Below are 22,105 nucleotides of genomic sequence, written 5' to 3'. Positions count from 1 at the left end.
ACGAGGCAAGCCCTGGACCTAGAGCCTCCTGGGCCTCCGTTGGATGCAGGAGAACAGTCTGTCCTACCTTAGAAACCCAAAGAAGCCAGTCGTCCCCAGCTCTTTGGGTCCTTTAGGTGGAGGTGGATTGTTCCATTGCAGTGACGGAGCCATCTGCCCTGCCAGGCTGTCCCCCCACTTAGGACCTGCAAAGAAGACACTCAGGCAGAGAAAAGGTATTAGTCTGTGGGCTGCTTAAACGTGAGTAGTAGGGACGTGAGCCAAGGGCAACCTCACACCAGCACTTGCCAGATCAGGAAGCTGCTAGTCTGACATCAGAGAATTAACAAAGTCAGGCCCTTGAGATTTTTACATAGCTGAAGACCATCATGGCTGGCAGGTCTTCACATGGAATAGCAGTTTGTTGAAGGCCTCACTTTCTTACAGCCCTGTTTCCATGATAACTGCAGTCCATACTGAATCCCCATGCTGGGAAAGAGATCAGCAAGTCCCAGCCTTACAGACCATCCATCTGTACCTTCAGTGAGTGCTAATGCCCGAGAACTTCCCAGAGACGACTCTCCAACAAGACAGAGAAGTCAGACACATCCCTCCCAACTTTCTCTGCAAAACCTCCCACCCGACTCTGAAATAGTCTGAAACTGTGGGCACACCAGTTTCACTATCAGAGGCAGAGGCATGCCATGCATTGCCACTTTCACTCCTTCTGGAAGCTGGGGGCTTTTATGACTCTAGGACATGACCCAGGACTGGAGCATGGCCACAGGCACCTCCATGGTACTGAGTGTGCTCAGACTCAGAGCTCTGTGTTGCTCTGCTCATCAGGGAGCAAAAGTGGACAGGTTAATTACGAAGGGAAAATGAGTATGAATTTCCTAGAACTTTACCCTGTTCCTGGACATCAGTGGCATCAAACGCTGGGGTCTCCTGCTGTTCCTGCTCAGTTTTCCTTTCTCTGTCCTGATAAAATGAGGACCAAGAAAAGAAACTTTACTCCTGGATGGCTTGGTGGCGTGAGTGCTACGTGGTGGGGAACTGACTTGACATCAGCGCTGGGGCCTGGCTTTAGGTGGCCCAGGCAGGTACTATATTTCCTTCTCTAGAACTCCTCTTTCTCCACTTAAGCTTCCTAACCACTGTCCATCCCAAACCAGAAGATTTAAGAGCCAAGAACAAAAAAAGTTGGGCTTAAGTTATCATTCCATGTTACTGAGCGCCTGCTATTGCCAAGGACAGGATATTGAGGTTTTGGAAATTAGGAGATAAAGGAAAATAGCCTTACCTTGGAGAAATGTATAATCTATGGGGTAAAAGTGACATATAAACTAAACATTACAATATAGTGTGATAAGACTACAATACAGGTCTACATAAAGTGCTGTGGAGGCTGAGGAGGCAATTCATGGAGCAGGTGCGCTTGGTGAAGGGTAGTTGAATGGGGCCTTCATGAACGAACGGGGCTTTGCCATAATGGGGGTGAGGAGACAATCAGTGTTACAGGGCATTCTAGAACGGGACATGACGTACAAAGCACAATGCCACTAACAAGTATAATCAACACAGCCAGGGTAGGGGCAGCAGCAACAGGACCGTGGCCAAAGAAGCCAGCACAACGCAGTGCGATCTTATTATTTCTCCTCCTGCCACTGCTTGACGGAGCTCCCTTTGTACTTTGAAGGGGACATCCTACAACCTGCTTCCATGCCCAGAATATTCTCCAGTAAACACCCTGATAGTCAGAAACACGGTTCATATATTTTCTTTGAGAATCTGCCAACTGGCCACTCCCCTCACACAGCCAGCACCTGAGTGCCCAACTACCCAGCAGCCCTGGGGAGTTTTTTGAGATGTTTCACTGATGAAGAATTCTGTAGCAAGGGGCCAGAAACTGTCCAGGTGGGTCTGGGAGGTACAGGCATGGCAAGCCCCTGGGAAAGTAGTCCCCAGCCTGAGCATAAGCTTCAGGCCAGAAGGGCAGACAGTTCTGAGACGAGCTTCTCCACAAACCCCTTAAGTCAGACCACACAGGCAGCCACCCAAGTCATACTCTTATAAACGTCGCAGGAAACTGGGAAGGAAGGAGACCGTCTCTTACCTTTCCTAGACAGGGTAGAGATGGGATTTAGAGGGGCCTAGTCCAGCTCTGGTTTCTAGCTTGAGAGGAGGATTCCTACAAATTTAATGAAACTCTGGTTTGGGACTTAAATCTTGCTGCAAGGAGTGGCCCTATAAAAGCATCTGCTGAGGTTGGCAGTGGGAACCAGGAAGGCAAAAGCCCTAGGACAGAGGTGTAGCTACCTCTGAACCAGGGAAAACTGCCCTCACAAGATACTTCAGCTTTTATGCTCTACTGAAAAATCTTGAGAGAGGATTTCTCAGGCAAAAGTTACGAGAAGAAAAACTTTATAGCTTCTGATATAAGCCTGAGGGGACTCATCTGGAAAACCACCCTGATACAAGGTTGTCCTCTGCAGGTTCCGCGCCAGATCTGCCAAGAAGTGCAATTCAAGCAGAGATGGCCAAAGGGCTATGTGCATGACAGTCTATTCCACTTCTGGGCCATCTCTCTGCTTTCCCCCATTTTCTATCCCCTCAAAGGCTGGATCTCTAAGTCTGGGACCTGGAATACCAGAGGGCATGGCTCTGCCCTTGCATCCCGTTCTCCCCCTAGCACCTCTTACGAAAGACGCCTAATCAGGTATGTGCTGTATTTTTCTCAGGTTTCCCCGCACAAGCTCCTAATGTGTTCAGACATGCATGAGCCACGTTGACTGTGATCCTACACCCAAACTTCCCCCAAAGGGCAGAAAAAATACTAGGCAATGGACCACAGGAGCAAATTCAATTTTTCCAGCTCAAGTGACTTACACTGAGAGTCACTGTGACTGCTTTAATTTAGGAGAAATCCGCTCTTTGGGAACAGGGTCTACAATGGGCTCTGAGTCAAAATCAATAAACATGTTCCTTTTGGTCGGGCCACATGTTGCTCAGTTTTTTTTCTAAATCCAGTATCAAGTTGAAAAGGTAATTATGTTGAGTAAGAAGCTGTGGGCACTGTTCGTGAAGGAGACGATGTGTCAAACTAAGAATAGGAAGGTACGAAGGATTGAGATGAGGAAAATGTTCCTTCAACAGTAATTATCTTGGTTGTATAAAGCGTCTTTGTTCTCTGGAGCTTCGTGTACTCCACTTGTGCTTTTGCATTTTGTCTTTTTACCTCTCTAAAGGTGGGAGATGGGACAGGGCAATCAGCTGCCTAAAATCACTCGGTGGGTCAGGGGGCCAGGGCATGACTGGAACCCCAAACTCTCGCCCTGCCCCCAGAGCCAGCGGTCTAAGTCCCTAAGGGGGCACTCCTCTCCCAACTAAATGGTAAGCTCCTGGGAAGGAGAAACCAGTCTGACACGTTCGTGTGTGTCCCAGCACCCAACACAGGGCCCTGCAAAAAGAAGACAGTAATCTTTTAAAAATGAAAATCACTTCACTCCTCCACTTCAGAATGTTTTAGTCGATTCCTACGATCTTCTAGGTCAAGTTTAAATTCCTCAACATGGCCATGCTGACCTCTCCAGTAACGTTTCTCAGCACTGTACTCTGAGCTCCAGGTGACTGGCTTGTAGTCAGTCACCAAAAACATCACACTCTCTTACTCCTTGGCCTTAGCTCTTTAAGCTACTCTGAGTTATTCTGGGAACCCTTCCCTCACACCACTTGGTCTGGGCGAGGTTCTCCCCTTGGCACTTCTGTTCCCTTCGTGGTTCCTTCTATCCCCACACATATCACATCTCTCTGTACTTATCTGCCCAGCCTTACATGGCTGCAGCCTTTAGGGTAGAGAATGATATCCCTAGTACTTGGCACCTAGTAGATACTCAATAGAAGTTTGTTGAATGAATGCATGTGTAAATGTTTGCTCGATAATTTATTACCTTAATGGGTCCCGCAAAGGTGAGGGAGGTGAGTTGTTAGTGTTGGGATACTAGGGTCAGAGCTACTTTGGAGAGATGCAAAAAAAAAAAAAAAAAAAAAAAAGGAAGGCTCTATAAGGCATGAATAACAGCCAATAGCTATTAGGAGAGAAGAAAAGAATAAGAGCACTATTTTAGAAACTATTATGAAAAAAAAGGAGCCCTTAAATAGAGGAATAGCAGATACCTGAATATCTAAGTGAGGAAGAGGCCCCATAAATGAAATCGAATGCCACTGGGGGCTAGTCTCCATTGCTCCGGCGATTACGTTTTCTTTCTTATCAGTTTCCTGTGCTTATACATGCCCATTTCATCTGCAAAAACTACACATTCTAGACCAGACCTCAGTGTAGATGAAGGCAAAAAGGTTTCTAGAGAGAAAATTCTATACTGGATCCCACCTCAACTCAGTACAGACCTATCTTCTTATCTCAACTGCACAGTACAAGCAGGAGCTTTTTCAGCTGAGTAGCAGAGAGGATCTTTTGGCAAAAGAATCCATCGCTGTGCATGTTACACAGCCACTCTGGGGATGAGTCGTGGCAAGGGCGGGATAGTTGAACGATGTTCTGCAGACAGTGAAGCCTGAGAATGAGTTCAGTTAATTCAACCTGCACTCAGGACCAAGAGGTGCTGGTAACAGGAATCCCAACTTGTAACTGAGCAGCAACAGCCAAAAGCCTAGAAGCTTCCATTTGGTGCTTACCCTCCTGGTTTCCATAGGGGGCTTCTTTTTGCTGGGGGCTTCACTGGAGGTCTCCACCTTGGCCCTGAGATGGGGGAAAAAGCCCAGGAAGTGTTATTGGCAGCGGCAAGACCACCACATTCAGGCAAATATGGCCCAAATGAATATTTCAGCAGGTTGGCTATTTTTATACCACTTCTGGCCTGCAGAATACATTGTATGGCCAGATTCTCTTTGGGTGCTGCTTTAAGCCACATTAAAATCCCAATCTGAGACAGTTAGGGACCTGAGGGTTGAGGAGGGCAAAATGTGAGTGACAGCAAGTATCAGGTTTTGAAATACTTGATTACGCATCAGAACCCAGAGAAAGGGAAGATCTGAGGCCTCATCTCCATGGAAAATTCAGTCACACAGAACAGAGCAAAGCCTCACACCTCCAAGTACCCTCACAATCCACCTGGCTTCCACTCTTCGCTGACACATGCATCATGGTCTGCCCCTGCTGCTCCTGTACATCTAGGGGCCATGCAGGCCCAGGAAAAGAGCAGCTGCTCTCTGTGAACCTGGGGTGAACGCACATTGGGCCTGGGAGCAAACCACATCTTGGATCACGCCAGCAGCTCTCTCTGGGATGCTACTGGAAACAACAGATTTGTCTTGTTGAGTCTTTCTGTTCCTGACAGAGTCAAAAGGAGAATGTAAGTAACTTCCACCACCGCAACCTCAACACGTTAGGGATGTGCTCAACACGCCTCCAATAGTGTGGCACCTCACTCAACAATTGATAGACACCCTCTGGCAAACATTTTACCCTGGACTACCTCTTGGAGTAGAATTCCAAAAACTTACTGGTCACAGGGTAAAAGAGAATTATATTTTATTTATTCTCACTCTTTCGAGGGCTTCCCTATGTTTTGTATAATATTCTGTGTTGTTGTTGTTAGGTGCTGTCAAGCCAGTTCTGATTCATAGTGACCCTATATACAACAGCATGAAACAGTGCCCAGTCCTGCACCGTGCCTGTAATCGTTGTTATGCTTGATCCTATTGTTGCTGCCACTGTGTCAGTCCATCTCATTGAGGGTCTTCCTCTTTTTCACTGACCCTGTACTATAATATTATGGGACTACATAAATTTGTGCCTTTTCACTGTGCCTTATGATGGTACTACATCTCACATATTTTGGACATGTTATCAGGAAGGACCAGTCCCTGGAGAAGGTCATCATGCGCGGTAAAGCAGAGGGTCAGTGAAAAAGAGGAAGACGCTTAATGAGACAGATTGACACAGTGGCCGCAACAATGGGCTCAAACATAGCAACAATTGTGAGGATGGCACAGGACCTGAAAGTGTTTCGTTCAGTTGTACATAGGGTCACTATAAGTAAGAACCAACTCAACAGCACCTAACAACAATAACAACAACAACCATAGTAGGTATTCATTAAATATGCCAGAAATTCAGCTGTACAGATCTGATTGTATTTCCTTTCAGCCTTCATCCTGAGGAATCCTACTTTGCTAAAGACGGACTGTGTTCAAATTACATTGCAAATATCAACTTGCTTCCTTTCCTTTGTCTACCAACTGGGATAGGCAAGTACGGATGAAGCCCTGAGAGAGAAACTGACTTACCCAAGGGCAGATCAACCAGCAGCAACAGCTGGTAAAGCCCAGCCAGGTTGCAGGATTTCGCCTGTTTCCCAATATCACTGACCTGTCCGGCCCTGACTTCCTGGGGGAGCTGGGCACTTCCGTGTGTCTTCGTTTCCTCATCATGGCTTCTGCTGATTTCTTCTCAGCTGATACCTTCAGAGAGAAACCAGTTTCCTGTGACTCCTCCTTTTCCAGAGTTGCTCACAGCTCATGAGTGCAAAGTGAAGAGAACTTTCCATCTTTAAATTGCCGAAGGCAACTTTTAACGCTAGCTTTGCGAGTAAGAAGAGGCATTCTGTTGCAGACAGGGTCTCAGAAATCTAGCCAAGGGGAGAAATGGTCTCACGTCTACAATTCTGAAAGGACTTGGGCAGCAACCAAGGGGCAACGACAGAGGAGGATCCAAGAGTAAGACTTTTTGTACAATAGGAGGTGATAACGGCAATTTTCATTTTGTACAGAAAAGGCAAACTTACCAATCCCAGAGGACTGTCATTTATCAGTTTACCTGCAATAGGAAATTTGAGTGTCTTAATGGGTCAAGACTCTGTTTCACCTGGATTTCTGGCCACTACTTTCTCTGAACTGGTCCTGGACAAACTGCCCTGTGTGCCTTTCTCCCTTCTGGGTACTTTTTCTCCTAGACTGTCTCCTAGAAAAGAGAACGTCTTCAAGCTTTCTTCCCTGTTTCAGAACTCTTGTCATGTACAAGCTGAAAAGGGTCTGATTCACACTAAACTGTCTAACAATATGCCACTTCAAAGGGGGATTGATCCTTACTACCACAGAAAAAAAGGAGAACTTCAGGCATCAGTGACAAATGAATTGCAGAGACATTTTAAGACAAAGCCTTTTTCAAATCAAACTGGTAGGTGCCCGCCTGTCCCTCTATGAGTAAAACATCCATGGCCCTCAGAGATTAAAAATCAGGAGTTATCTTTAAGATGCCACTGAGGCGACGGTCCTAAATACTCTAAAATGGGAGGAAGTATTTATATAATAGGTATCTTTCACTGATCACTCTAGGTCAGACTTTGTGCTTTCTGTCCCAGTACTTAAATGCTAAATCTTTTTAACAACTCAGTGAGATAGGTACTATTCTTCCTCTTCACCATTTTACAAAGGAGGCCCAAAAAGATTAAATGATTTATCTAAGGTCACACAGCTATTAGGTGACAAAAGCACCAGGATTTGCATGAGATAGTCTGGCTTAAAGCTCATGATCTCGATCTCTATACTGTGCAGGGTTGGGGCCCAGTTTGGCTGACCATTTTGTTATATTCAGCTTGTACTGCTAATACACAGACTGTCAACCTTCCCCCTCTTCTTCTCCACCACCCACACTTCCAGCTACTTACCAGGTGACAGGTTTTCATGAAACCATTTCATCTCCACGTACAGAGTGAAAACAAATGGGTAGGGGACCAAGACGACTTCCCCATGTTTGAATTTCAGGTGGGAAACTCTCTCCCATTTGCTTTTATCTGGAAAATGGTGCTAAGGAGTGAGAAAAGAAGCCAGTACTCAGCCATGAGTACTATTTTAGGGATAAGAAGCCCTCTCTTTTCCCTGACTTATCCTCCCAACTGCCCATTGTTTTGCTGCTCCCATTTGTATCTACAATGCGAGTTGTAGCTCATTTTCAGTGAGGAAAGAAAGGATACAGGGAAATATAATGAAGTGTTCTGTAGTAAATGGCTGCAGATTGTCCAAGTTTCCCAAGACCACACGAATAGAATCCTGAAAAAAATTTTTTTTTGAAATAACTATTTAATAGTGCCTCGGCTCAGCCAATCTTTCCATTTCTACTTGTCACTGCTCTTTACGTCCCCTATATTCTATTAAAACTGAACTAGTTGCTGTTCCCTGAACATGCCTTCTGCTTCTCCATTTCTATGCTTCTGCACAGACTATTCCCTCTGCCTGAAATGCCCTTTCCCCCCATCAGCACATGTCCAGATCCTATCTATCCTTTAAGGCACACTTCAAAGCCATCTCCTCCAGACAGCTTTCCCTGATTCTCCAAGTTGTAATTAACTGTATTCTCAGACTTTACAGTAGTCAGCTTCTGGCCTTTACTACATTTCTTGTACATGTTTTATTTTCCTTGCTGGGTGTAAAAATGGCAGCCTGGAGTCGGACCTCCTTTAACGTCACGAGGGGGAAGAATCACCATCAATATGAGCCCAAGGCCAATTCCTATGAGGTGAAGGTCAAACATACCTTCACCCTCCAACCTTTTTTCCGATTCTGATACCAGCCATCCCTTCCATGGCACTCCACTTCTCTGCTGGGTTTGATAATTTGTTACAGTAGCCATACAGAACTCACAGACCATACTCACAGTTACAGGGTTTATTAGGGAGGTAAGACAGGGCCCTAAAGGAGACGGATTGACACAGTGGCTACAATTGGCTCAAGCATTACAAAGATTGTGAAGATGGTGCAGGATCGGGCGCTGTTTTGTTCTGTAGTACCCAGAGTCACTATGAGTAGGAACCAAGTCGATGTCACCTAAAAACGACAATAATGAACAGGTGACAGCTCAGGATCAGGATCAACAGGCTGCAACTCAGGGTCAGGGTCAGGGTCAGGAAGCACGCAGGCAAAGTCTCCCTTCTTCAGTGCAGGGCAGCTTCCTCTGTCTCCTCTCGGCCATTCAGGACTCCTCGTGGCGACCTGAGGACAGGCTCCCTCCCTTGGCCCTCAGCCTAGCCTCTGGCCTCTGCCTGGCCTCTGGCCTCTGCCCTATTCAGGCAAGTATTACACAGCTCTTTAGCTCCAGCAATAAGTGCCGAGAGGCACCCCACTCCACTTGTAAGCCTTGGCTCAAAGGTGCTCACCTCTCTTGCTCTGTGCGTTGGCAAGCCTAGATCTGCAGACAAGTGCCCAGAGGCACCCCACTCTGCAAGGGTGCCTTCTGCCCAAAGGAACTCAGCTCTCTTGCTCCATGAGTCGGCTCGCCGACTGTAGCCATCTTGCTCTGTGAGCCAGGAAGCATACCATGCCATCTCTTGAGGGTTTCCTAGTTCTGCTGCCACTGCTTCTCACTGCCTCACACCATCTCTGGTGTTACAGCTCTGTCTCCTGGGTCTACGGGATTTTCAGCACAGGGACCTGGGTCCAAAGGATGCACTCTGCTCCCAGCTCTTCTTCTTGGTGGTAGTGAGTTCCCCTCTCTTGTCTCTGGGATGGCTCATTTTAAGCCTAGTGGGATGGCAAAAATGACCAATCCCCTTGTTAGGGTTCCATACACCTTATTTGCACTAGCAGCAAGCCGTCCAATCCCCTTGGTGGGCCACCAGTACCTTATTTGCATAGTCCTACCCAATCATTTTGTGGGAGTTATAAGACCATGCGTAGCTAGAAGGGCACATTAAGGAATTCACTGCTCTGTACTGGGAGATCTCCTTGAGGTAGAATATGTACCCGATTTATCTTAGCATCCTTTCTATGGTGTTTACCATGGTAGATGATGCATAGCAAGTTCTTAATAAATATATATTGAGTGAATGAATAATACTGGTGTTTATTGGTAGTTATTTGCTTTTGCCTTTCTTCCACTGTTTTCAAATCTTAACTGATTAGTTACTAATTAACCGATGCTTATTGTTGTTGTTATTAGTTGCCATCAAGTTGGGTTCGACTTATGGTGACCTTGTGTATAACAGAATGAAATGGTGCCCATTCTGGCACCACATTCATGGTCATTGGTATGTTTGAGTCCATTGCTGCAGCTACTGTATCAATCTATCTCACTGCTGGTTTCCCTCATTTTCACTGGCCCTCCACTTTACCAAACACAACGTCCTTTTCTAGCAACTGGTCTTTCCTGATGACATGTTTAAAGTAAAAAGCAAGTCAAAATTTCACCATCCTTGCTTCCAAGGAGCATCCTGCTTGCATTTCTTCTAAGACTGATTTGTTCATTCTTTGGCAGTCCATAGTATATTCAATATTCTTCACCAACATCACAATTTGAATGTATCAATTTCTCTTCTTTCTTCATTTTTCATTATCCAGATTACACGTGCATATGAGGTGACTGAAAAGACCACGGCTTGGGTCAGGCGCACCTTAGTCATCAAGGTGATATCTTTGCTTTCTCAAACTTTAAAGAGGTCTTTTGCCGAAGATTTGCCCAAACAATAAGTTGCTTGATTTCTTGACTGCTGCATCCATGGACATTGATTATTGATCCAAGAGGAATGAAATCATTGACAACTTCAACTTCTTCTCCATTCATCCTGACATTGTTTATAGATAAGTTGTAAGGATTTTCGGTTTCTTCATGTTTAGGTGTAATCCATATTGAAAGCAGGGTTTTACAGTATTCAATCTGTATGCCGAACAAATAATTCGAGAAACCAGGCTAGATGGAGAAGAACACATGAGGATTGGAGGAAAACTCATCGACAACCTGCGATATGCAGATGACACAAGCTCGGCTGCCAAAAATGAACATGACTTGAAGCAATTACTGATGAAGGTCAAAGATGCTTATTTAAAAAAATTAGTCTGTACTAATTGAAAATTTGATATCATAAAAAGACTACTGGATTTCTATGGGAGAAATTTGAATTTCAGTCTCAGCTATGTCACTTTGCCTCTCCCAAGCCTCAGTTCCCTCATGTTTGATCTCATAGAAGGCAGAAATTGTGTCTCATTTATCTTTGTATTCTCTGTCCTAGCACAGGATCTGACTTATAACAGCTAATATTTATTGAGTAATTACTATGGAAAATGCTGGGTTTTTTCTTATTTAAAATTGTGGTAAAATATATGTAACAAAATTTACCATTTTAACCATTTTTAAGTGTATGATTCAATGGTACTGAGTACATTCACAATGTTGTGTAGTCATCACCCCTTGCTATCTGCAAGGCATTTTCACACCCCAGACAGCAACTCTGTACCCATTGATCAGTATCCCATTTCCCCCTTCCCCCAGCCCCTGCTAACCGTTATTGTACTTTCTGTCTCTATGAACTTGCCTACTTCAAATACCTCATAGAAGTGGAATCACACAGTACCTGTCCTTTCGTTTCTAGCTTATTTCACTTAGCACGTTTTCAAGGCTCATTCATGTTGTAGCATGTATCAGAATTTAATTCCTTTTTATGACTGAATACTATTCCTCTGGGGGGAGGAAATATATATATACCCAAATTTTGTTTATCCACTTATTGTTGATGGACACTTGGGTTGTTTCTACCTTTTGGCTATTGTGAATGATACTGCTATGAACATTGGTGTACAAGTGTCTGTTTGAGTTCCTGTTTTGAATTCTTTGGAATATATACCCAGGAGTAGAATTGCCGGATCACACGGTAATTCTACGTTCAACTTCTTGAAGAACCACGAAACTGTTTCCCACAGCAACTGTACCATTTCATATTCCACCGGCAGTGCACGAGGGTTCCAATTTCTCCACATTCTCACCAACACTTGTTATTTTTCTTCTTCTTCTTCTTTTTTTTAATAGTAGCTATCCTAGTGGGGATGAAGTGGTAGCCCACTGTGGTTATGATTTGCATTTCCCTAATGACTAATGATGTTGAACGTCTTTTCATGTGCTTATTGGCCATTCGTACATCTTTAGAGAAATGCCTATTCAAGTCCTTTGCCATTTTTTAAACCAGGTTATTTGCTTTTTTGTTGTTGAGCTGTAGGAGTTCTTTATATATTCTGGGCATTACTCCCTTATCAGATAGAAGATTTGCAAATATTTTCCTCTATTCTGTGGGCTGCCTTTTTATTCTCTTGATAGTGTTCTTCGATGTATAAACATTTTTAATTTTGATGAAGTCCAATTTATCTATTTTTTCCTTCTATTGCCTGTGCTTTTGGTGTCATCCTTAAGAAATTATGGCCTAATCCAGGGTCCTGAAGATTTTCACCTCATTTTCCTGTAAGAGTTTTGTGTTTTTGCTCTTAGATTTACGTCTTTGATACATTTTGAGTTAATTTTTGTACATGGTATAAAGTAAGGATCTAACTTCATTCTTTTCCATGTGTTGTTGTTGTTAGGTGCTGTCCAGTTGGTTCCAACTCATAGCAACCCTATGTACGACAGAATGAAACACTGCCCAGTTCTTCGTTATCCTCACAATTGTTGTTATGCTTGAGCCCGCTGTTACAGCCACTGTGTCAATCCATCTTGTTGAGGGTCTTCTTCTTTTTCGTTAACCCTCTACTTTACCAAGCATGATGTCCTTCTCTAGGGACTGATCCCTCCTGATAACATGTCCAAAATATCTGAGATGTAGTCTGCCATCTTTGCTTCTAAGGACCATTCTGGTCGTGCTTCTTCCAAGACAGATTTGTTTGTTCTTCTGGCAGTCCATGGTATAGTCAGTATTCGCCAACACCACAATTCAAAGGCATCAATTCTTCTTCTGTCTTCCTCGTTCATTGTCCAGCTTTCAGATGCATATGAGGCAATTGAAAACACCATGGCTTCAGTCAGGCGCACCGTAGTCCTAAAGGTGACATCTTTGCTTTGTAACACTTTGTTGTTGTTAGGTGCCATCGAGTTGGTTCCGACTCATGGTAACCCTATAGGACAGAGTAGAATTGCCCCATAGTGTTTCCAAGGAGTGGCTGGTGGATTTGAACTGCTAACATTTTGTTCAGCAGCCCTAGCGCTTTAAAGATATCTTTTGTAGCAGATTTGCCCAGTGCAATGAGTCTTTTGATTTCTTGACTGCTGTTTCCATGGTTGTTGATTGCGGATCCAAGTAAAATAAAATTCTTGACAACTTCAATCTTTTTGCTGTTTATCATGATGTTGCTTATTGGTCCAGTTGTGAGGATTTCGGTTTTCTTTATATTGAGGTATAATCCATACTGCAGGCTGTGGTCTTTGATCTTCATCAGTAAGTACTTCAAGACCTCTTCACCTTCAGCAAGCAAGGCTGTGTCATCTCCATAACACAGGCTGTTAATGAGTCTTTCTCCAATCCTGATGCCGCATTCTTCTTCATATAGTCCAGCTTCTCGCATTATTTGCTCAGCATATAGAATGAATAAGTATGGTGAAAGGATACGACCCTGACACACACCTTTCCTGACTTTAAACCACGCAGTATGCACTCATTCTGTTAGAATGACTGCATCTTGATCTATGTACAATTAAGTGTTCTGGAATTCCCATTCTCCGCAGTGTTATGCATAATTTGTTATGATCCACAGTCAAATGCTTTTGCACAGTCAACAAAACACAGGTAAACAACCTTCTGGTATTCTCTGCTTTCAGCCAGGGCCCATCTGTCATCAACAATGATATCCCTGGTTCCACGTCCTCTTCTGAAACTGGCCTGAATTTCTCGCAGTTCTCTGTAATATACCATTGCAGTCGCCTTTGAATGATCTTCGGCAAAATTTTACTTGCGTGTGATATTAATGATATTGTTCAGTAATTTCCACATTTGGTTGGATCATCTTTCTCAGAAAAAGGCATAAATATGATCTCTTCCAGTCAGTTAACCAGGTAGCTGTCTTCCAAATTTCTTGGCATAGATAAGTGAGTACTTTCAGTGCTGTATCCATTTGTTGAAACATCAAAGTAGATATTTCTTCAATTCCTGGAGTCTTCTGTGCAAATTGGACTTCTTCTTTCAGTACCATTGGTTCCTTATCATATGCTACCTCCTGAAATGCTTGAACATCAACCAATTCTTTTTGGTATACTGACTCTGTATATTCTTTCCATCTTCTTTTGATGCTTCCTGAGTCGTTTAATATTTTCCCTATAGAATCCTTTGATATTGTAACTCAAAGCCTGAACTTTTTCTTCAGTTCTTTCAGCTTGAGAAACACGGAGCGCGCTCTTCTCTTTTGGTTTTCTATCTCCAGGTCTTTGCACATGTCATTATAATACTTTGTCTTCTCGAGCTGCCGTTTGAAATCTTCTGTTCAGCCCCTTTACCTCATTGTTTCTTCCTTTTGCTTTAGCTACTCAACTTTCAAGAGCAAGTTTCAGAGTCTCTTCTGACATCTATTTTGGTCTTTTCTTTCTTTTCTGTCTTTTTAATGACCTGTTTCTTTCTTCACATATGATATCCTTGATGTCATTCCACAACTCGTCTGGTCTTCAGTCATTAGCATTCAACATGTCAAATCTATACTTGAGATGGTCTCTACATTCAGGTAGGATATACTCAAGGTCATACTTTGGCTCTCATGGACTTGCTCTTAATTTTCTTCAGTTTCCACTTGAACTTGCATATGAGCAATTGACTGTACTGCGGTTGAACCTTGCCTTATTCTGACTGATGATACTGAGCTTTTCCATTGTCTCTTGACTCGACGGCACTGGGTTTTTTGTTTTTTTTTTTCCACAGACATAGTTGATTTGACTCCTGTGTATTCCATCTGGCAAGGTCCATGTGTATAGTCGCTATTTATGCTGGTAAAAAAAGATATTTGCAATGAAGTCATTGGTCTTGCAAAATTCTATCATGGGATCTCTGGCATCTTTTCTATCACCAAGGCCATATTTGCCAACTACCAATCCTTCTTCTTTGTTTCCACCTTTTGCATTTCAATCACCAGTAATTATCGGTGCATCCCAATTGCATGTTGGATCAACTTCAGACTGCAAAAGTTGGTAAAAATCTTCAATTTCCTCATCTTTGGCCTTAGTGGTTGGTGTGTAATTTGAATAATAGCCATGTTAACTGGTCTTCCTTGTAGGTATGTGGATTTTATCCTATCACTGACAGTGTTGTAATTCAGGATAGATCCTGAAATGTTCTTTTTGATGATGAATGCAACGCCATTTCTCTGCAAGTTGTCATTCCCGGCATAGCAGGCCACAGTAGACCAAAACAACTACTTTTGCATGTGGATATGCAGTTTTGCCAACACCATTTGTTGGACGATGTCTTTCCCCCATTGAATGATGTTGGCATCCTTGTCGAAAATTAACTGACCTATTTTTATACATACTAATTGAACTCTCACAAAAACCTCATGAGATTAGGCACATCTATTATCCCCACTTGACAGATGAGGAAATTGACTCAGAGAGATTAAGTAATTTATTCAAAGTTACATAGCTAGTAATGGTACAGTCAAGATATGAATTCAAGCAGTGGGGTTTTGGAGCTTGCATTTAACCACTTGGCATACTGCTTCTCATTAAATGTTCTCTAGATGAATGAAAGAGGATGATAACATCTGCTTCAAAACTACAGAGAGAGAGAAGACATAAAAAGCACTTTGAAAACTTTAATATGATAAATAAATGTATAAAAATGCTTTCTAGCTACCATTTATCGAGTACCTACTATGTGGCAGGCATTGCACACATCAATTTCCAGTCCTTAGCACAATCTTAAGAATAGGCATTACTTATTAGCCTTATTATTGACAGGTAAGGCAACAGACTCAGAGAGGGTAAACAACTTTCCCAACATCACACCGTGAATGGCAGAGTTGGAATTTAAATCCAGGTTTGATTGGCTCTAAAGTCTATACTCTCTACTATGCTGCCTTGAGCTTTTCTCTGTCCACCTTAACTGAAGCAAAGTAAAATAAATTCTGGTCTAGTCACACTTAAAAATAGGGAGAAAAATCTCATGGTCCTGTATTAAAATAATTGTTATTTAAATGATGCCCCTGAGGTCCTGCAAGATCCTAATGTATCTTTCAATACCTAGACAAGGAGTCAGAGGCTGTGACTCAAATTTTTGGTTTAGTAGAGTTTTGTGTTTAAGTGTATTTAATTGCATTCTAATTCTCTGAAATGTGGCAGCATATGTCTTTGTAAATCATAATATCCATAAATCACTGAGTTGTGGAGTTTGAAGAAGATAAACTAGTGTAAACCTCTCATTTTACAAATGAAGAAATTAAGATCCAAAGAGAGAAAGGCTTTGCCCAAGGTCACACGCTTAATTAATAGCTAAGCTAGGAATGGAATCCTGGGCCCTCCTCCAGAGCTCTAACTCCTGGACCAATGCTTTCACCAATTTACAAAGTTGTCCACCTGCTCAGTTTTCTTTTTGTGCCAGGACATAAAGCTAGGGGAGCTCGGTAGAAAAGGAATGAAAATGAAGTGGGAATAATGTAACTGCAAATGTTTCCAATTAAAATGAAGACACAGCAGCCTTGTCTGTGTGTTTACAGTTGAGTTTCCTGGACGTCAAACACCAGGCAGTGGTTGGGATGGTGAGGTTTCCCAGAGGCCTGCAAGGCACAGTCCTCCGGAAGCTGCCTCTGTGCCAGCTGCCACAAAAGAGCCGCGGATGGCTGGGAACTCCAGTGGAAACAAAATAACTCTTACTTCAACTAGGAGGACTGAGAAAGGTTACAGGCTTTCAATTTTCCTGGAAAAACATTAAGGTTGCTTTACAAAGGAAACATGGCAGGGAGAAGCCAAGTTATTGAGTGGAGGTTGTGACTCAGTTTGTAGGAAATAATTAAAACCCGGATGAGGGCACATCCTCAGCATATAGAGTAACTTTCCCAGAATTTGTCTGCTTCTTTCCCTACCTCCAGCTCCCGGACGATGACTTCCTTGTTTTCTACCTCTTCCCCTCTAGAAGGTAAAAAGACAAGAAATAAGTAAGCCAAGAAGGAAAGCTCCAGAGAAAGCAGACTAGCAGAGCAAAACTGACCCTTCCACCGAGCTAAAGAAACATGACATAAACAACAGTTGGGTGCTGACCCAGTGCTCATGGGGAAGAAGCAATCACCTCAATGGTGTGGTCTGAGCATTGGTACAAGGATGTATCAAAACGTCTTCTCCACTAACCTGCCAAGAACTAAAATTCCCACCGTGAAAGTTAACAGTTTGTTAGACAAGTTGTACTTGAAGTGTGGACTGCAGACCCCTAGGAGTCCTCAAGACCCTTTCGAGGGGTCTCCAAGGGCAAAGCTATTTTCATGGTGATACAAAAATGTTATTTGCCTTTTTCACTAAGCCGACATTTGTACCCATAATGCAAGAGCCATGGTAGGCAAAACTGTTGGTGCCTTAGCACAAATCTAGGCAGTTGTACTAAACTGTATGAGCCCCCATAATAATCTTTACTGCCACAAGGGAAAAAAAAAATTCTAGTTTCATTTAATACCCTTGAGGAAGCAGTAAAATATTATTAGTCTTATTAAATCTCAACCCTTGAATGCATGTCTTTTTAATACATTATGTGATGAAATGGGAAGTACTCATAAAGTACTTCTGCTGCGTACTGAGATACGATGGTTTTCTCAAGGAATAGCACTTGGGGACTATCTGTTGCAAACTGAACTAGCTGCCTTTTTCATGGAATGATATCTTACTTGAATAATCAGCTGACAGACTATGGTTGTTATTCAGACTTGGGAATTTGACAGACATTTTCACGAAACTGAACAAAGTGAGCTTGTCACTTGAAGGAAAACAACTGACAGTATTTGTTGCCAATAATAAATTTTGTATTTTCAAGCAAAAATTTGAATTTTGGAAAACTTCTACCCACCACTGTGAGCTCGACAGCTTTCAAATACTTAATGTCTTTTCTGATAAGAATGGCAGTGATATGAACAAATGTGATTTTTTTATAACGTATAACAAAATGTGTCAACATTTAGACGATCTGCTTAATTCAGTGAACCAATATTTTCCAAATGGTCAATGCAATGCTTGATGTTACAAAATCATCCTTGGTAAAAGAGGCATTCAAAGAACAAGACAGGCTAATGAATTTTAATGTAGTCAAATTAAAAAAGTTCATTGAGGTAATTTCAGATTCCACATTGCAACTAATCTTTAACAACTACTTAAAAAATCCAAAAAACAACTAACACTTGTTGAGTGTTGATGTAGTGTCAAAGAAGAAAATCCACAATGACCTCAGAAGGTTATTAAAACCTTTCCCAACTACACATCTGTGTGAAGCTGGATTTTCTTCGTATACTTCAATCAAACAAACAAACAAACAACCACTCACAACAGATTGAACACAGAAATAGATATGATAATTTACCATATCGGTCTCCTATTAAGCCAGACACTAATGAGAACTGCAAAAGTATAAAACGATGTCAATCTTCTCAATATTTTTTTTTTTGTTCTGGACAACATGGTAATTTTTAATAAAAGATGTTATTTGTTAACATTTAATGCGCGTATTCTTATTTTAAATTCATATAACATTTTTAACTTTTCAATTTTAATTTTCATATGATAAATATTGATTGATATAATCTACATAATCAAAAGCTTTTTGGGGTCCTCAATAATTTTAAGAGTTCAAAGAGGCCCCAAAACCAGAAAAAATTGAGAACCACTGCTCTAAAGATATGCCATTCCTAATTCAGAAGCTTGTATGGATAATAAATATACTAAACACAGAATAGCTGTGGAGAGAGTCCTGCGAGGTGCTAATGCAGCCAGCCTCTTGGACTGGGCAGAGGCAGGGAAGGAATGACCTGCAGTGTCGCACTAACCTGTGTTTGCCGAGGTAACTCTCCTAGTTCTAAAATTACCTGATGCTGTTGCCGTATCTGATTTTGAATTTATACACATTGGGTCCTGCATGAAGAAACCTCGTCTCTGGGAACGGGTAGGTAAAGGGTTTTAAACTCATTGCTCCTAAATGACAGCCTAAATAAAGTAAAAACATTAGAGAGTTACTGAAACCGTAAAGGAAAGAGGACCTGCCCAATCTACAGATCTCTTCACACGTAAAATGTCCAACACTTAGCACCACTGTCTATGTCCCAGGCTCGGTTCTGTGCTGACCACCTGGACCACTCTCCGACCTGCATTCAGCTGTATTCAGCTGACCTCTATGCTTGAAGTCAGAAGACATGAGTTCAAATTTTCTCGTTTACTTTATGACCTGTGCTTATCACTTCTCTTCTGTGAGACCGATGATGCTAACAGCTGCCCTGATGACTTACAGGGTCTTTGTGAAATATAATCTCACCATTTTCTCTGGAATCTATTCTCCCCCTTCACTCCTATTTTCCCTAGAACGTAATCAGGTGACGAGGGCTCCAGTCAATAATGAGACCATCCAAAATGTGCACCAATAAAAGGCACACTTAGGAGGACCTCTACTGTTAATGTTAGATGAAGTTAAAGGGTTAGCACAACTCCCAGCCACAGCCAATGCAGCGAATACATTTCCCAGTGATGCCAGAGACTGCCTTATCTTCCCTACCTCTCAACTACTCTTCCTCTCCACAACTTGTGAGGCTACCCTGTGTCCCAAGAGTGCCTATGTCCCTGGCACTCACTAGTTTCACTTTTCCTATTTTAGAATCTCTGCCCATTTACAGGGCCCTCTGGGGGAAACTCAGGCGCATCTGGCACGTACTCAGGGGTAAGAAGCACGCTGTGATTTTCTAAGTCACTAGGAATTTCCTCAATGAGACGGATTAACACAGTGGCTACAATGGGCTCATGCATAACAATTGTGAGGATGGCGCAGGACCAGGCAGTGTTTCATTCTATCGTACATAGGGTTGCTCTGAGTCAAAACTAACTCAAGGGCACCTAGTAACCACGGGACTTTCCTGTGCCTCTCTTTGTTTCTTCCCATGGAAGTTTAAATAATAAGTAATTTAAAAGAGAGGCTCAGAGTTTCTGAGGATCAGAGCTTCCTATATACAACACCAGATGGATTTCAGAGGCAGGCGAGATAGAGTAGAATGAGCATAAAGTACAAATCTGAGTTTGAATCTCAACTCCAATATCCTTACTTAGTTTCTTTGAATCTTGCTTTTCTTATTTATATAATAATAACAGTAATCACCACCAACAGCTTTTTGCCATGCCCTATTCTAAGTGCTTTGTATGTATCACCTCAATCCTGACAACAAGCTGTTATGGGTTGAATTGTGTCCCCCAAAACTATTTATCAACTTGCCTGGGCCATGACTCCCAGTATCATGTGATTGTTCACAATTTTGTCATTCGATGTGATTTCTCTATGTGTTGTAAATCCTATCTCTGTATGCTGATGAAATGGGATTAGAGGCAGTTATGTTAATGAGGCAGGACTCAATCTACAAGATCAGATTGTGTCTTAAGCCCATCTTTTTTGAGATATAAAAGAGAAAAGCAAGCAGAGAGACATGGGGACTTCATACCACTAAGAAGGCAACACCAGGAGCAGAACACACCCTTTGAATCTGAGGTTCCTATGTGGAGAAGCTCCTAGACCATGTGAAGATTGATGACAAGGACCTTCCTCTAGAGCTGAAAGAGAAAGCCTTCCCCTGGAGCTCGTGCCCTGAATTTGTACTTCTAGCCTACTAGACTGTGAGAGAGTAAATTTCTCTTTGTTAAAGCCATTTACTTGTGGTGTTTCTGTTATAGCAGCACTAGATGACTAAGACACAAGCCTATGAGGTAAGTAGCCTAAATCTGGTAGATAAGGAAACTGAGGTACTGAGAGATGAAGTAACCTGACCATAACTAGGAATACTGGAATTGGGATTCAAACTGAGGCAGCATAGATCTAGACTTGACACTCTTTAACTACTCCCCTAGTCAGCTTCCTGGGGTTATTATGAGGGAAAAACAAGATAAGGTATATAAAATCACTTTGTAAGTACTCAAACAGCATATATACATAAACCGTATGAACTATTTTAATTATTCTTTTCTCCATATTATCTTGACGCCATTTCACCTCAGTAGGGAAAAAAAAACCTTGTATGGTAGAGGTCAAAAGATCTTTGCACCCAACAAATGGAATTTCCCACAATTTCCAAAGTTCAAGTCCAGGGCTGCCAGTAAAGAGATACTCTTGTGTGTGATCTCGGCTGCTTGGGATTAGAAAGACAGGAGGTTGGAGCCAGAGCCCATGAGACTATTTAGACTAGAACTGCAGTCAAACGTGAAAAAAAATAGTTGGTGCCAACTACAAAGTCACCAGAGGAAATATATGTTCATAGCCTGAGAAAAACTTGCTGACGCCCCATGGCCAAGGCGTGGGGGAAACCAGGCTGGATTCGATGGAGGTTTTGGTGCCAGATGACTTTTCACAGAAGTCACCTGGTGAATGACTTTCAGCTGCTGCTACAGAACTTTAACTCCCCATTATTGAGAGGGGTCCTTTAAGATGCAGCCACCTCTCCCTACAGTCTGAGGGCTGGGGCATCAGAACAAAGGAAATGAAGGACGTTTGCTGGAAATGACAACCCAGAGGGGAAAGTTCACATGCTGTGTCACAACTGGCTGTCTGAAAGAAGAAAAACAACCCTCTTTTCTAGCTGAGGCCTGTTCCTGGTAATTGCTGGCTGCCCACTTCAGAAACAAACACCACACATTAATTACCTGATTTGAAAATAAAGATTAGACCCACAATCCAAAACAACCACATAGGAGTAGTGGTTCAAAGATTTCTCAGGGTTATTTTCCAACATGACTATTGTAGCCATGGTGACACTACGCTCCAGGAATTATTATTAAGTTGATGGGGTCTTACAGATGAAGGGTTAGACTCTTAACCCATTTTTTAGGTGGTTGCAAAGCATGATGACTTTAAAACAAAATAAGAAAATTTAGAGGCAGTATGGGAAAGACATAAGATTTGTAACCAGAGGACCAAGGCTTGAGTCTTAGTTCTGTCTCTTGTTAGCTCTTTAGACCCTGAGCAAGTTGCTTAGCCTCTTAATTTCTCAGTTTAATGAAATGGGGATTCCACCTATCTCTGGATTGTTTGGGGGAATAAATGAGATAATGCTGAAAACAGTACTTCATAAACTCTAGAGTATTACAGGAACTTTAGCTGTTATGATAGATTTGAAGAGTTTCTCTCTTCATTAGAAAAGCAAATTCAAGACAGCAAAA

General features: G+C 42.4%; 1 protein-coding gene across 1 annotated transcript; it reads right to left on the bottom strand.

The window, feature by feature from the left end:
- MAJIN (membrane anchored junction protein) lies at nt 1–20,518 on the bottom strand. Its single transcript, XM_023559621.2, is given in 11 exon segments — nt 1–185; nt 888–960; nt 4,675–4,738; nt 6,371–6,468; nt 6,470–6,499; nt 6,501–6,581; nt 6,786–6,817; nt 7,668–7,793; nt 7,974–8,049; nt 16,810–16,855; nt 18,787–20,518. Coding segments are annotated over 11 exon segments (885 nt in total). The 5' UTR covers nt 18,924–20,518; the 3' UTR covers nt 1–63.
- Nucleotides 20,519–22,105: the final 1,587 nt, after the last annotated feature.

This window comes from Loxodonta africana, chromosome 7 (assembly GCF_030014295.1).
Source record: "Loxodonta africana isolate mLoxAfr1 chromosome 7, mLoxAfr1.hap2, whole genome shotgun sequence".
Taxonomy (NCBI): Eukaryota; Metazoa; Chordata; class Mammalia; order Proboscidea; family Elephantidae; genus Loxodonta; species Loxodonta africana.
This window is presented reverse-complemented; position numbering and strand designations above follow the sequence as displayed.